Genomic DNA, 16,630 nt, shown 5'->3' on the forward strand with positions numbered 1-16,630 from the left:
AGGTGTTCAAACCTGCTGGGGAAAAGCCCTGATCTAGCTCAGACATCAGTCCTGCTTTCATCTCCAGGGGATATTCCCACCTCCATTTTCCTTGGTTCCTTCTATTTTCACCATCATCCTTCAAAACAAGTGCATTAAGAGCAGACTTGCCCACCATGGCTTCACTGGCACTGCCAGAATACCTTTCCTAGTGCAGACCTTCATCCTTTGCTTAATATTTCACTTTCTCATTTCTTCATTTTCTCTCAGTATTCAAATATTTCATGTTTGCTTTCCCAGGTTGTGATCCCTACCCAGTTTTCGGGGCAGTGGGAGGACACTTCCAGGGCAGTGGCTCCCTGAGCACCCCCTAACAGTAAGGCTGCTTTGCTTTATATTAATTAAGCAATTATAGATATTAATTGTGCAATTATGTGCGTTAATTGAGCAGGATGTGGCGAGTCATGACCTTGGAGTGGCTCTATTTGGAGGAATTTCTGCTGTTTTCTGTTGCATTTAAATTGTATCAACCCTTCCCTAAATGCAGTGAGCATTTCAGGAGAGAATTACACTTTTTCTTTTTTTAAGAAATCAGTCTGTGCAGAGAGTCTTGTTTTAAAGCTCAAGTGTTGATAACATATTGTTAAGAGCCCTACAAGGCATAAGCAGCCTGGAGGAAAACACAGATATATTTTTGTGAAAATACTCTGAAATATGGGCTGTTATCACTGCAAAATTTTGGCACAGCCGGCAGTAGGGTGCAGAGAAATGGTCACCAACTAAAAATAAACAAAATGCAGAGCTTAAAATAAGATGTACATGAAACCAAGGGTTTCACAGTCCTTTAGTCAACCCCGATCACTAAAATTAGGGCTTGACAGAGTGACAAATGTACTTGATCCGTGCCAAAACCAGGGCACCCGGCTGGTGACACAGAAAATAAAACCCTGTTGGCTACAACTTCCCTCCTGTAGGAACAAAGAGAAGTCTTTGGTCACTGAAAATGGGAGTGGCGCCTTCAATTTGTGTAAATATTCTGCAAAAGTGCCTGGTTTCTTCTTAAACTGATTACATTAGGGTGGGGGCTTCTCAGGGAAAAACCCAAAACCTTCATTTGGTCCGTGGCCCAGCAGAGCATCTTTTATTTGAGTCTTTTGTTTTGAGTCTTGCCTCCTCTGAAAGTCCCTTTTAGTAAGAAGCAGCCAATAAGGGGAGGATTATTTCCTCCAGGCTGCCCTTTAAGCCTTGATTCCTGCTGCTGACCTTGCTTCAGCCAAAACAAAAACCACACGATGAAGGAAGTGATGAATATCTCCTCAGTCTGATAAAGGTACAGGTTGGGTTCACTTCGAAATTACTTTTCTGGTGAGTGTGGGGGATGTTGGGGTCACCACAATGACCACTTTGTGGGGGGATCCTCCCTGCCTTGATGCCCTGTTTCCAGTCTGTATTTCAAAGTGAGCTGCCCAGTGCTTGCATGAAAGGACTCAGTACCCTGCCATGTATTTTGTGTGCCTTGGGTTGTTCTCTTTGGAGGAACTGTGGAGAACATGAGCATGTGTCTGTGGAGGACACAAGTGCAACCTGGCCTGGAAGTATCTCCAGCAAGGAGACCAAACCTGAACTCAGCAAATTGTACCAGCAAGGTCCAGACACCTTCCTTTAAAGGCACAGAAAGATGTGCTGGTGGGTGTCCACCTGATTACCTTCTGGAACACTGGGCTGGCATCACTCTAAGTGGTTAATGATAGAAATTACCTCTCCTGGAGGCTTCTGAGAAACAACTTGGTTTCCCTTGGCTTTTTCCACTGTGTGCTGGTCTCCCCAGTTTCCAGGCACAAAACTGTTTCTGCTCTCCTCCTCCTGAAGCCCCTCTGACCACAAGATGCACTTCTGAGGCCAGGCCATATCTTTTGTCATTGTGCAAAAAAAGTTGTGAAAAAAATTTAGCCTATCTAAACACTTTCCAGTCCTTTTTTGACCCCAGTTTCCTCATTGTGTTGAGTTCAGACCAGGCTGAGATTTACTCCCAGCTACTGTAAAAAATTCACTCTGTCCTGGTTGAAGCCAGGACATTGGTGAAGGACTGCAGCTGTCAGTTTGGACTGGAAAAACTTAAATGATGATTAAATTTTTGCAGAGAAGGACAGTTTTTGAGCATGTTCTTCTCAGATACCCATCCTCAAGCAACAGCGCTGGCATCACCTTTGGTCTTGGAACAGAAATTTTGTAGAATTCACAAATCCTAGAGTTTCCCATCACCTCGTTCACCTCAGACCCACACTTAAACCTATTCTTCCAGCTCATGTCTCCAAAACTCATCAAATTTTTTGCCATCACCTTTTATGTCCTCCGAGAAGCTCTTTTTAGCCTGGCAGGGACCTTGGGGATGGAGCCTTCAATACCATCTGTCACAGTATCCTCTGCACAAATGTCTGGCCCACAGCTGCATGAGCGTGTTTGAGCAACTGCCTCGGGTCGGGCCCAAAGGGTTCCGGTGGATGAGGCGGCATCAGACTTGCAGCCTGTCACTGGTGGGGCTCTGCAGGGCTCTGTCCTCCACCCTGTGCACTTCAACATCTTCATAAATGACTTGGATGCAGGACTGGAAGGGACATTAAGCAAGTTCGCAGGCGATACAAAACTGGGATGAGCTGTTGACTCCCTCGAAGGTGGGGAGGCCCTGCAGAGAGACCTTGACAGATTAGAGGACTGGGCCATCACCATGAGGTTCAACAAGGGGAAGTACCAGATTCTGCACCCGGGATGGGGCAACCCTGGAAGTACAGACAGACAAAGGAATGAAATGCTGGAAAGCAGCTCTGCAGAAAGGGACCTGGGGGTCCTGGTTGATGGGAAGTTGAATTTGAGTCAGCAGTGCCCTGGCAACCAGGAGGGACATTCTTGTTTTAGGGGACTTCAGGCCCAGCATCACCAGCTGGGTGAGGGAGGAGATTGTCCTGCTCTGCTCTGGGGTGGCCTCACCTGCAGTCCTGTGGGCAGTTTTGGGCACAACAGTGTAAGAACAATATTGGACTGTTAGAGAGCATCCAAGGGAGAGCAACAAACATGGTGAAGGGTCTTGAGGGGAAGCTGCATGAGAACAGCTGAGGGCACTTGGTCTGCTCAGCCTGGAGGAGACGGAGGGGAGACTCATCAGAGTGTTCAACTTCCTCGTGAGGAGAAGAGGAGGGGCAGACACTGATCTCATCTCTGTGGTGCCTGGTGGCAGGACCCAAAGGAATGGCCTGAAGTTGTGTCAGGGGAGGCTTAGGCTGGATATTAGAGAAAGGTTCTTCACCCAGGGTGTGGTTGGGCACTGACCAGGCTCCCCAGGGCAGTGGTCATGGCCCCAAGGCTACCAGGGCTCAAGAAGCATTTGGACAATACTCTCAGATGTGTGGTGTGACTCTTGGGGATGGTGCTGTGCAGGGCCAGAAGCTGGGCTCGATGATCCTTGTGGGTCCATTCCAACTCAGATTATTCTGTGATTCTGTGACCTTCTCATTGCCAGTGTGGGTTTGAGATTTGGTGTTTGCATGATGGAAATGTGGGTGCTCAGTGATTCCTGACTCATGGAATTAGCAGGTTGCGATGGAGAATGAAGAGCACAAACCAAGGTTTGAAAGCATAGGGCAAGACTTTAGACTTTGGACATAAATTTTCCAGAGGTAGTTGCTCTCAGAGAAGAACAGTTGGAAAATTCTTCTGCTCCCTATTTTTTACAAGGGAACCAGAAATTTTTGTTGGGCATTTCATGCCCAGCAAGAGGAAGTTTCTGCATTTTTGGGGTTCCTCAGCTACACTTCACTTCAAAGCTTTTTGATTTGCTGAAAAAAATCACAACTTGCTCTTTTGGGAACTTTTCTTGGGCAGAGGGCTGGGTTGCACAAAATTCAAGTATTGTCAGGTTACTTTGAAGAAGCTTCTTTGATGTTTCCCTGTGCCAGTTTGTTTTGGAAGGTGCTTTAATGGTCTTCCCCTATAAAAATAACACTTTAAAAGGTACGTAGGTATCTCAGCTCTCCACTTAAAAAAATGAGCAAAGTTGTTTAATGCTGCCGTTCAAGGTACATTAACCTTGTCTACTAAAGCTCTGACTGGCTCTTGCAGGTTTTATTCTCATGTTTATGTTGCAGAGATATCCCTGGAGCCTTTCAGAGATGGGTATCTTTGGAGAGGAGAGAAATATTTAGCAGTAATTGTTGTTCTCATCAGAAATCCACTGAAGCAGCTCCATCCTTTCTGTGGAGCTGAAGTTGGGAGGAGGATTGGGAAATATTAAATCAATAAATACAAATAACAAATACATGCAAATATTCAACAACAACAAAAAATTACATACCTAGATGAAAATATGAAATAAATAAATGCTCCTTTTCCTGGTGCTCAGGGGCCCATCCAGTGACATTCCAAACCAGTGTTTGGCAAGAGTTTTGTTTGGCATTGTCCAACACGGTGTTTCCCTCTCCCTTTCATCCCAGTGCTTATGTATTGACCAACTGCTTTTTTAGGAGAAAAATAGAAAAGGGATTTGCTCTGGTCTGGAGTTTATTCTACAGAAATATCAAATCACTACCTGCTTTAACCCTTGCTTGTAGCAGAAAGACTCAATTTCTCCTTTTTTTACCAGGCAATAACTAATAATGGGATGCTGGGAAGGGTACAAAGGTCAGCATTTAGTAAATCCAGTGTCTTGGCTGAGAGCACAAGATGTTCCCAGGGCAAGAAAACCTCCTGGGATTGGATTGAGAAAATTTGGCTACCATATATTCTTAACAAATATTACAACTATTTGGTGGCACATTGGTATCTGTTGCACAAATGTTCCTGGTCTCCCCAGATGAGGTGTTACATGAGCTTATTTGGAAGCAACCTTGAACATGGAGGGATGGCCCAGAATGGGTAATGTCTTGAAAAATTGGATTCTTTTCTGGTTTTGACCATTTAGCAGCATTTGGTTTATTTTTAATAAGCTCAGGGTGGCATAAGGGACTTCCTTTAATAGTATGAAAACCTGGTATTCATCTTTCCGGGTAATGCGTGAATTTTGGTAAAAACAAGCAAAATAGGTGAAGGTTTGTGGATAGAAATGAGACATTCAAGAGGAGAGGGTCACTCTTAATTCGCTTTATGGCCAATCAAGAGTTGGCATCACCCGCCGAGAGTGAGCCTGTCCTGGCGGTTCCGAGTGAGATGTATCGTCCTCTGGAGGACCCTCTCCCTCCCTCCTCTGCTATATTTCTTCATTTTAACTTAGCTGAATGCATATATCATCAACTTCAGCCTGCACAAGCCCTCTGTGAAGATGGTGACATAAAAAACTCGCAGCTGCTGTGGAGGGAGCGTGACTGACACGGCGGCATTGCAAATCTCACAGCATCCCCGCTTCAGAAAAATCCCCTTTAGAAAAGGCAATCTTCCCTTAATGCAGAAAAATGCCTTCTGTGGCTGGAAAAAAACATCCTCAAGTATCTCTAATAATTTTGATGCTTCAGGTGGCGAAGAAGAAATGCCTGAAAAGTTGATTTTCTGATTTCTCGTGTTGAATCCTCTGTTATCAGTTGCACGTATTGCTGTGGGGCAGAAGCTTCTCAGTGAGCTAGAAAAAGTGATCCCCATTTTCCCATTGGTTCAGAAACAAGAATTGTGTTTTACAGATTGAATATTAATATTTTGCTTTGAAAACGGTGATGTAGAGTCCATAAAAGGGATCTTTAATTTTTTTTTAAATTTTTTTTTTTGCATTCAGCCCTAATTCTAACTAGCCCTAACCATTCTAATATGGGCTTATGGCTGTTTTATTAATCAAGGAGGTCATATTCACCTGGAGGGTGGTGGGTGACTGACAATACTTTGGTTTTTTTAAGTGTTTTAAGGCATCAGTGACCACATGGAAAAAAAACCCCAACTTTTCAACTTAGTCTTTAATTATTTTTGCTTGAAAAAGGTTGTAATATATTGCTGGTAAAAACCCCAGCCTATAAATCTGAGAGTCTTTTAGATAGGCACAAGCTCTTTGGGAAATACATTTCCAACGTAATGGCAACATTTCAGTGATAGCTGAAATAATTTTATTTCATAAGGAAATTTAGGATACTTTGATCTCAAGTCGCTGCCAAAATGTGAAGTGCTGCTGCTTCCGGAAATGAAAGAGCCTTTATGGGTTTTATTGCTCACCATTTCTTTCTTCTGTGCAAATCCCGCAGGAGTTGGCTGCAATTCCTGCCCTCCTTGATCTCCAGATCCTCAGAACTCACTCCTCACCCAAGATTTGAACATTACCTTGAGGTGGGCTGGAAGGAGTTGGCAGGGGTTTGGTGATGCTCTGCTCCTTCCCATATCTGGATGCTCATAGTCAAGAGCTCACGCAGACAAATTAATTTCAGGAGTGGGGGAAAGAAAGAAAAGAGAGGGGATTAATGTATAAAATAAAAAATACAAAAAATAAGGAAGGGTTAATGCACATAATAGCAGCTTTCAACCCTTGCCTGTGTTGGCTGCCCATAAATCCATGGGGCTGACAGCTTTGCACTGTTATCCTGAGATTCATGGCTGGGAGCTCCCATGTGAAACACCTGTCCAGCTTTTCCTGTGGGCACCAGACACTTTCCTGGATATTTACGGTGCCTGAGTGCATTTGTTTCCCCCAAGATAAATACACTGCTATTGGCAACAGCTGTCTCCCACTTTTATCCTCTTTTTTTTATTTTTCCCCCCACATTTGGCTGTGAGTCCTGTCCTCCAAATCAACACCCATAAACCTCAATGAACGGCTCGATTTGAGCAGCTTAGATATTTTTCAGCAATTAAATGGGGCTCTGGGCTGCCACCTTCTGGGAATAGACTCACCCAAAAAGCTCACACCCCACAGTAAATTGCCACGTGCTGGTTGTAGGATCGCTCCTGGCAGGAACAATAGATGCCAAGCAGGGTATTTTTACCAAAATAGCAAGTGTCTTTTTTTTTTAGCTTCCCAGATGTCCAGACTGTCACAGTGCTAAATTCTGCTTTTCCCCAGCTGCAACAGTTTCTGGTGGGGAGGTTTTCCCCTTGGTGTTACCCCCCCGAGGACACGGATATTTGTGTGCCTGCAGCTGCAAGCTGAGTTTTGACATTGGACATCAAAGATTTTAAGCTGTGAGTTCACTCAGGAGCAGATAATTTTGCCTCCTGCTATTTTGCTGTTGGGAGGAAAAAGATGAGAAGCATCATTTTAATCCCATAAATGCAATATCCTCACTGCTAGAGGTCTGTGTCATGCAAGAACCCTGATCTACCTTCACAATGCACAGGATTTTGGGTGTGATTTCTTAGTACTCAGTTCATGGGCTATCCATATTTGTGCAAAGTATAAGAAAGAATAACCTCATTTTTTCATGCAAAATAAAGAAGAGTTGTTGACGCTCATCCCGTGCATGCAGCGCTTGGCTTTCCATTTGGATATGGTGCATTTGTGAACTCAGTGCCTGGAAAAGCCTGAAGCCTCGAGGAGATCAGGATATTGCACCTCTTCCCCCAAATAACCATGGACCTCATAGAGAGGACTCTGTACATTTTTCCCAAAGATTCCCAGATGTGCCTCGGTTTGGACTGAGCTCATCAGTGCCCCCATTCCTCTTCCTTGCACCTTCCTGCCTGTCACCATTTCCTGGTGAAAGCCATGGTGACTCTGCTTTTTGGTTACTGACTCTGTTTTTTGGTTATATTCCCTCACAATGTCAGGGGACTTTACATAACTTTCTGCATTTCTTCATGGGATGGTGCCATGGATGAGAAGCCAGCGGGAAAGCCAGTGCGTCCATGGGCATCACAACAGGGACGTCTCTTGGAGAGATGTCATCCCTTACAAAAAGGAGGCATGGCAAGAAGAAATGCACTTTTAGAGAGCCCAGGAAGATTTCCTGGTGACTTCATGAGTTGGCCCAAAACAGAGCTCTGAGCTATAGAAAGGGCAGGGCAGAGTTTTTAAAAGAATTTAGCCGAGATTATTGGCTTTTCTTCTGAAGCAACCACACAGCTGCAGTGAAATAGTGGGAGAGGAGGTATTTTCAGCCCAAGAATTGCTTTTGGGTCACATCTGCCACTGGGTCTATCGCTGGGGACTTCTCCCAGCCAAGTGCTCCACTACAGATTTGTCCCTTCCTGGTGCCCCTCTTTTTTCTCCATCTCCTTTGGACCTGAAGATACAAAAAAAATCAGTTTGTTTTCCTGCCAGAGAACTCGGCATTTTCAGAAAGCAGCAACTTCCAGAGAGGTTGAGGCTGGCATGAGGGCTGTCTCCTTGGTTTATGGGGTGTGCAAAATCCAGGTTTGTTCCCTGGTTCAAATCAAACAAGAGTTTCCACATTTCTGAGCATTCAATCACCATGGGATCAGTGACCTCAACACAGGAGTCAGCTGGGTTGGACAGCACAACACAGGAGTTTAAGATGTTGGTGAATCCCCACACTGGATTCTCGATGTCCCTTCTGAGCTGAGCGTGCAGTGCTTGAGGATGCGACTGTGTGGTGGCCAAAGGCAAAGAGACACATCGTTTTGGGAGGGTTTAGTGTATAATTGAAGGAAATGGCAAGTTTTGCATTTATGATTCATCTTTCTGCTTCCAAAAAAGAGGAATAACTGGAAGGGGGTTGGAAATCCCCATTTAGGCACCGTGGTTAGGCATGAGGGGTGGAAAGAAAATGCCCTGGGTGCACCAGGGTTCACAAGGGAGAAAATATAATGAGTCTCACTGATGGCAGCCATCATCTCCAAGACCTCTCCCTTTGCCTGGCTGCTGTCCAGTGAAGATCTCCCTGCCAGTGGCCTGCTGCTTCTCTTCACCCTGATGCATTTCTTACCCAAAATCACAAATCACAAAAAATCATCAAAGCATGGTAAGGGTGATCAAATCACCTTGAGTTTCTTCCAGGGGCTGTGTGGGTAGAACTCAGTGCTTGTGTGAGGAATGTCACCTCTCCTTTCTGCCTTTCTTTTTCTTCCCTTTCTGTGGGATTTTTCTGGGGGGAGAGATCCCTTGTAATCCAGCAGCTTCGTTCTCCTGCCCGCAGGTTCTCGATGTGACTCCCAAGCAGGATGCACCATGTCTCCCCGGCACCAGCTTTGACGATGATGGCCACCCAGACAGTGCCTCCTCCTCCCTACCAAGACACCCCACAGGTGAGTGTCCTCCAGACCCCCCGGGACCCCCAACTCCTTCATTCACTTCTTTGATTTCCTAAATAATGGCCATGACGAAGTATTTCACCCCAGAGCGTTCATCTCAGAGACTGGCAAAATTAAAACCCTTCCTGTCAGTCTCCAAGACTGAAAGGTTTTGGGTAAAACTATGGTTTTTTTCCCCTTTTTGTCTTATTTTGGGGTCTTTGGGTCTTCTTGGAGAGCTGACATGGTGGCATGATTGCAACCAGCAGGTTAATTAGCTGGAAAGATGAAACATTTGACTGAACCAGGGCAGGTTTAGTCATAGGAATGGCCTTTGATTTATTTCAATGGCATTTTTTAATAACTTGTGGCAGGGGAGAAAAAAGATTTCATCTCCAGTGGTGCTCTAAGTGGTCAAATAACTTTTCCAAGCATCGTTATGGAGTCAAGTTATTATAAGAAGAGGAGTTTGTCCAAGAGAAACTCTTCTGGAGCACCCCAGTGGGCTGGACCTGGGAGTTGAGGATGGATTTTGGAGGTGGTCCTGCACCTTGAAGCCCATCCCAAGATTTTTTAGGGGTAAATTTGTATCACGTTTCCGCTCTTCCAGCTACAATGACTGAACAGGGGTGATCTGTATTGGCACTGAGCCAGCTCCATGTTCAAAGCAGCTTTTTTTTTTCAGTTCATACGGAAGATTTCACGTTTTTCCCCATTTGCTGCATCTCTCATCTGCGAAAGCAGAAAAATCTCCCCTCACCACCAAAAAAAAAACCCCACAAAAAACCCCAAACCCCCAAGCCTGCCCTCCGCAAGCTAAAATAAATAAATTGACTTTTCCCCCCCCTTGAAGCCGCCCGTGTCTCCTTTCTACTCATTTCCTTTGGTGGGAAAAGGTCACTTCTCACAAACGACACCTCGGTGGGGCTTTTATGGCTCCTCCAACTTCTGTGTCATCATTTACTCGCTTCGCTGCTTTGCTTCGAGTAGGGCTTTTTTTTCCAAATTTTTTTTCCCTTTCTCGCTTCCGCAGCGGGGAGCTGCACCACGCTTTAGTCCTAATGGGCAATTTAAGGGACTTCTAAAATAGCCGACATTTGCTGTAGCATCCTTTGGAGACATCCCCTCTACCTTCCCCACCCCTGTCCCTTATCTACCCCCTCTTCTAATACTTTGAATTTTGGGGACCCTCAGGAGCATTGCTGACCAAATCCTGCCTTTTTTACCTTATCAAGGGGGTTGCTCAAGCATTTCTCTTTCTGTTTAGTGGGTTTGGAGGGAAAGCTGCAGCCAAGAATTGATTTTTTTTTTTGGGCTTGTCTGTGACTGCTGTGAACTTTTCACCCGAAGATTTGAGATTTCTAGGGTTTGGAAAAGGAAATTACACAAATTTCTTCTCCCCAAAGATGGGGAAGAAATGGAGGGGACTGGTGATAAGCGAAAATATTATTGATTATCAGAGATACAATGAGCTCCTCCTCATCAAGGGAACCACTTTGGGGAGAAGAGTGCTAAAAAAAGGGATTTGGGGAGCTTTGCATTCGGGTTTTACAGCAGAGGCTGTGCAAGCTGTCAGCCTCACTGTCAGAAACATGCAAAAAAAAGCAAAAATTATGGGAAAAGTTGCCTTTTGGAAGGAAAAAATGCTTCATTCATCACTGGAATCTGTTACAGGAGTGTAACATGGAGCATCTTTTACACCCAGCATGGCTGCACTCCTTAAGTACTCTACCTGTTGAAAATTAGTCTCCATAAAAACCAGTTTCCTGTAATGAATTAAAGCAAAAAGCTGAGGAAGAGTCTTCAGCCATTTCATTGGCAAAAAGAGGTTGTTTTAAAAATAGGTATTTTTTAGCACCAAAAGTGGTGAAAGCAGCTTTGCCCTACCAAAAAATGCTCCTTAGGTGGTCACAACAGGGCCAAAAATAGGGAGGAAGGGAGAATTATTTGTTTATTTATTTATTTGCTTATTTTAAAAACATTTAAGAAAAAGTGTTGCTAAAAAATTGGGTGGAGATGTTAATTTTTCATAAATTTCACCCCGGAAAATGATAAGAAGCATCTTCCCCCTCCTCCCAGGTGGTTACAATAGGGACAAAAAAGACAAATAAATAAATAAATAACTTACTCTATAAATATATATTGAAAAAAAATTAAAGATTGAATGGAGAAGTTGATTTTTTATAATTTGCAACACAGAAAGCAATAAAAGTATCTTTCCTCCTCTCCTCCTCCCCCTAAAATGTGCTTTCTAGGTGGTTGTAACAGGGACAAAAATAAAAATTTACTAACGTAGCTCTATCTTTTTATTTATAAAATCAGTTTTGAAAAAGTCACAGGTTAAAATTTGGGTGGAGATTGTGATTTTTCAGTAGGAGCCACAAACCCCCCCCAGTTCCTGGTGTCCTCAGCAGGTTTTTGGGCTCATGTGTGATGGCAGTGGAGGAATTTCCCAGCAAAACACTGAAGAATGGGGTAAATGATGATTTAGGGGATTTGCTCTCTGCACTTGATGTCTTTGGCCAAAATAAAATCTAAAGAAGGGGGATTATGGCATTGAAACCTGTGGGAAGCCCCCCTGGAGCCCAGGAGCAGCCACCAATATCAGCAGAGACCTTCCAAAAGAAGGGAAAAGCCCAGAAATATCATCCCTGAACCCCAGCAATGTGTTAGATCCAAACCCCCAGATGTCATCCCTGAACCCCCGAAATTTGTAATGTGGGAATTTGTAATGTGGGAATTTGTAATTTGGGAATTTGTAATTGGGAATTTGTAATGTGGGAATTTGTAATTTGGGAATTTGTAATGTGGGAATTTGTAATGTGGGAATTTGTAATGTGGGAATTTGTAATTGGGAATTTGTAATTTGGGAATTTGTAATGTGGGAATTTGTAATGTGGGAATTTGTAATTGGGAATTTGTAATTTGGGAATTTGTAATTGGGAATTTGTAAATTGGGAATTGATAACTTGAGAATTTGTAGTTTGTGGATTACATTTCTGAACCCCAGCAATGTGTTAGATCCAAACCCACAAATGTCATCCCCGAATCCCCGAAATTTGTAATTTGGGAATTTGTAATTTGGGAATTTGTAAATTGGGAATTTGTAAATTGGGAATTTGTAGTTTGTGAATTTGTAGTTTGTGGATTACATCCCTGAACCCCAGCAATGTGTTAGATCCAAACCCAGCAATGTCATCCCTGAACCCCAGAAATTTGTAATGTGGGAATTTGTAATTTGGGAATTGATAATTTGAGAATTTGTAGTTTGTGGATTACATTTCTGAACCCCAGAAATGTGCAATACCCCAACCCAGCGATGTCATACACAGCTCGGGCAGCATCGAGCAAACAGCACCTCAAAAACATCTGCTCGACCCAGGAGCTTTGCAAAAACTCAGGGATTTTGAAATGGTTTTTTACTATTTTTTGTATTACTTTTAAAATTTCACTGTTGCTTTCTTTTTTTACAATTTTTTTTTTCATCTTTAAAGCCTTTTGTCATTTTTCCCCATGTTCTTCACTTAAAATGTATTTTAAAGGACATTTTTAACATAATTTAAAATTTTTTTCAACATTTTAGCATCTTTTAATGTATTTTCTACATTTGAAAGCATTTTGGTTTCTTACGTAATTGCAAACATATTTTTTACATTTTTCTATGCTTTAAATAAATTTTTAACATATTTATAAAACATTTTTAAATTTGTACATCTTTGAACATATTTGTAACATTTTAAAAATTTCCCAGTGTATTTGTAAACACATTCTGAACGTATTTGAAGCATATTTTAACGAATTTTTCACAGTTTCCATAATTATTGTCATCATTAGAATTTTTTCTTCACTTTTTTGCTGCTTTTTGAACGTAACTTTTTTGTACTTTTTATTTTCCTTTTTTGTTCACCTTTTTTTCCCCCCCTCCTGCAACTATTTTTGGCCATTTTCCAGGGGAAACAAAAAACCAAAAACCAAAACCCACCTGCATTTTTTATCAATGTTTACAAGTTTTATGCCCAAATATTTCCCCCTATTTTCCCCATTTTCCCACTACCAGGAACCTGCTGCCTTTTCCCTCCTTTCTTATCCCCACCTGCTCCCCCAAATGCCATTTTTGGCTCTGTATTTTCCTTCCTCCCTATTCAGCTGCAAATCCCCCCATCCCAGCATCCTCTCACCTCTTTTTCCATGGACTTGGAATTATTTTTACTTATTTTTTATTCTTTTCTTTAGTCCAAGGTGAGGTAATGGCTTCGGAGCAGCCCCAGAGGAGGCTTTTTTTTTTTTTGGGTAATAGCTCAATTAGTTGCAGACTTGGCTGGAAATAGTCAGCTTGGCAGGATGCAAAAAGGGCTTTGGAATCCTGGTAAATAAGTTTGATGAGGGGGGATAAAAAAAAAAGGGAAAATGTTGGGGGAAAAAGCCATTTTTCCCTGCATAAATGTAATTTTCCATGGAGATAATAGGGAGAAAAAAGGGGGAAAAGGGAAAGAGGATGAGGAGATATTCAGTGGCATGGCTGGAGCATCCTGAGATCTGTTGGCATCTGGGTTTTAAATGGAAAATGAGGGGGGAAGGAAGAGAAATCCAAACTGCTGGGATCAGAAGGGGAAGCGAAGCCCAAATTTCACTCATTTCTTTAGCACCAGGGAAGGGAGGAGGGACAGAAATGGAACCTGTCGGGAGAGTTGGAAATGAAATAGCACCAAGTGAATTTGCAGGTGCTGGAGCCCAACTTTGGAGTTATGAACAATAAAGGAGATTGAAAAGAAAAAGAAGTGGAAAAAAAGCGACAGCAAAAGGTCAGGCTGGAGATATTAAAGGCAAACATTTTAAAAGCAAAAGGTGTCATGATTTTGGTCCAGCTTGGGTTTACAAAGTTTTACATATTTGTGTATAAATATACATATGTATGCATTTACATTAATTAATGACACGATAATTTGTGTATATGAACATTTTTCTATATTAATAATAACAAATAAATTTAGAGGCATGTTAGACAAATAAATAAAAACTACATATAAGCCCATTTCTATATAAACACAGAAATAAATACATTAGTGTATCAGACAAATAAATAATATATAGTATTTATGTCAAAACACAGACAGGAGGAAACATTATATAAATATAGATAATATATAATTATATATAGACATAGAAATAAGTATATTAGACAAATAAATTATATATATCATATTTAGAAAGAGCCAGAGCTTCCTTTTGCTCTATGCCTTGAGGGACTACTGAACATTTACCAGTAAAAATAGGCAAATACTCATTTTTTGACAAATTTCAACAGCGAAGCAAGCAAACTGACCACTCTGAAATAATTTTCCACTGGGATTTTAGGCTAAAACTGCTGGATTTGGGGTGCTGCTGATGTGTTTGAACCCCAAGCGTTTCGAATTCTCCCTGAATTTTTTTTAACGGAATCTTGTGAGGATAACACGGAGCCCACGTTGGACCTGTCTGAAGGCTGACAGCAAATCATTCGGAGTTTTTTTAATGGAATTGATGGTTTTAAGTGCAAACTGCCCCTGAACAGCTTTTACCCTGTTCCAGAGGGTGGCACTTTTGGGGTGATGCTGGGAGGACGCTCAGGCATTCTCAGGAGCAATGGCACAGGCACATCTCCCATCTTAAAGATTTATATTTACCTAAAATCACTGCTGTTTTTAAAAGAAACACAATGTTTGTGGCAGGATGATTTATTGCACAGCACATTCCCGGGATGTGTCAACAGCACCGGGGCTAAAGCTGGGTGATTTGGGCACGGGCACCAAAAAAAGTGTGATTTTTTTTGGCTGTCTTCTCCCAGCTCTGAGATGAGTCATTGCTGGGCTTGGTGAGCTGGAAGAGGCACACCTAATTTTGGGATAAAATTGAAAATGACTGTGTCTAGACAGTAATACCTGCTTTGAAAAAACTCTTGGCAAACCAAAGCGTCGCAGCTGATTTAATCTGGGACTCGTGTGAAACAACCCTTCCTAAATTACCCCACACAATAAAGATGGGGGGACTTTTTTCTCTATTTTCCCCTGGTGAAAAGTGGAAAAAGTGGGGAAAAATGTGGTAAAACCCTAAGCCTTCTCTTTCCAGGCAAAGATAAAATGCCTGTGCATGTTTTACGTCCCCCAAACCCATCCTGCACAGAGCCCCAACACAGCGCTGCGTCCCGAACTTCCAAAACTCCATGCAGAAGGCGTGGAAAAGTGCAACAAACCCTATTTTTATTGGATCTGATGTTCTTTTCTTCCTCTCTCCTTTATTCCCTGCCCTCCCCAGATGACAGCCACAGCCCAGCAGCCCACCAAAGCCCAGCCTGTGCATCTCACCACGCCAGCGGCGGCTGCCAACACGCCGGTGCCGGCCGCGGGCGGCGACCCCCAGGCGCAGCTGGAGGCCGACAAGAGGGCTGTCTACAGGTGATGCAAGATAATTGCATTCATTAATGCATTTTAATTAATGGTTTTGTTATTATAATGCAGGATTGTTGCATCAATTCAGCGATGCATTAATTAATGCATTGGTTACTGGATTGGCTCGTTGATGCATTCGTTATTATTATGCATTATTAATCTGCTATTCTTCTAATGCATTAATTAACACACAGGAAGGGGGGAATTAGCAATTAGCTCCTTTTTAGCAATAATAACCATTGATTATAACGCATGGTGATGGAGCTCCTTCGTGGACTTTGTTCTGCAGCATGTCTGCCCCTTCAAAATATTCATCCTCTAAGAACTGCCCCAAATTAACCTTTTTGAGGGGCAAAGCCGTGTGATTTGGGGTGAACAAGGAGTAAAGTCCCACATTAACCTGAAATGTGCAGTTCGTGCATCTGTGCAGGATGTGGGCAGTGATGGGCAAGGGATGGATGGCCCCTCCCATCCCTTTTTTGTCAATTTGGGGGTAATAATATATGATACTGTAAAAGATGCAGTAATGTTATTGTATAACTGCTGTAAGTAATATTCTAATGATGTAAACAGTATAATTATATAAGTAATACGTAATTATACAGGTGATATGTGATCATTTACAATATTAGAACATGTAGCAATGATCTAAGAGTAACAGTATTCTAATATATTTAGGATTAAAGTTTAAGGTTAAGGATTAACCTCCTATCAATGACCAGGGCTGTGGAGGCTTGTGAATGAAAAAATTGCAGCTTAGACTTGAAGGAATTAAAATATTTGTACTCCAAATATTCAAATAGTACAAGGCTGGAAGGTCTGAAAAGGTGGATGAAAGTATGGAATGAACTCACCCTTTCCCAGGAAAACACAAAGGATTATTAGCTTCAGGTCTCCCAAGGATGGAAATCATTTTCTCAAAGCAAAAGAAGCCATTTGAGGACAAAACCACCTTTTTTTTGCCCTTCTGTGAGGAGTTCTGCAGCATTTGTGGGATAGAGGGAAAAAACCAAACCTCACCCTTGGAGTTTTCACAGCCTTGATTGGAAGGTCAAAGACATGCAAAAAACACCTTATGG

At 42.5% G+C, this 16,630-nt stretch overlaps 1 protein-coding gene across 6 annotated transcripts in view; it reads left to right on the forward strand.

The window, feature by feature from the left end:
- Positions 1 to 16,630, forward strand: part of PKNOX2 (PBX/knotted 1 homeobox 2) — an 86,362-nt gene that overhangs the window by 48,248 nt on the left and 21,484 nt on the right. For all 6 annotated transcript variants that reach the window (XM_048328658.1, XM_048328655.1, XM_048328657.1 and 3 more), the window contains 3 exons: positions 280 to 355; positions 9,033 to 9,141; positions 15,418 to 15,557. In XM_048328658.1, coding sequence (XP_048184615.1) covers positions 9,058 to 9,141; positions 15,418 to 15,557 — 224 coding nt within the window. In that variant the 5' untranslated portion in view covers positions 280 to 355; positions 9,033 to 9,057. The remainder of the gene's footprint in view (positions 1 to 279; positions 356 to 9,032; positions 9,142 to 15,417; positions 15,558 to 16,630) is intronic.

The sequence above is a fragment of the Corvus hawaiiensis genome, chromosome 25, assembly GCF_020740725.1.
Source record: "Corvus hawaiiensis isolate bCorHaw1 chromosome 25, bCorHaw1.pri.cur, whole genome shotgun sequence".
In the NCBI taxonomy this organism is placed as follows: Eukaryota; Metazoa; Chordata; class Aves; order Passeriformes; family Corvidae; genus Corvus; species Corvus hawaiiensis.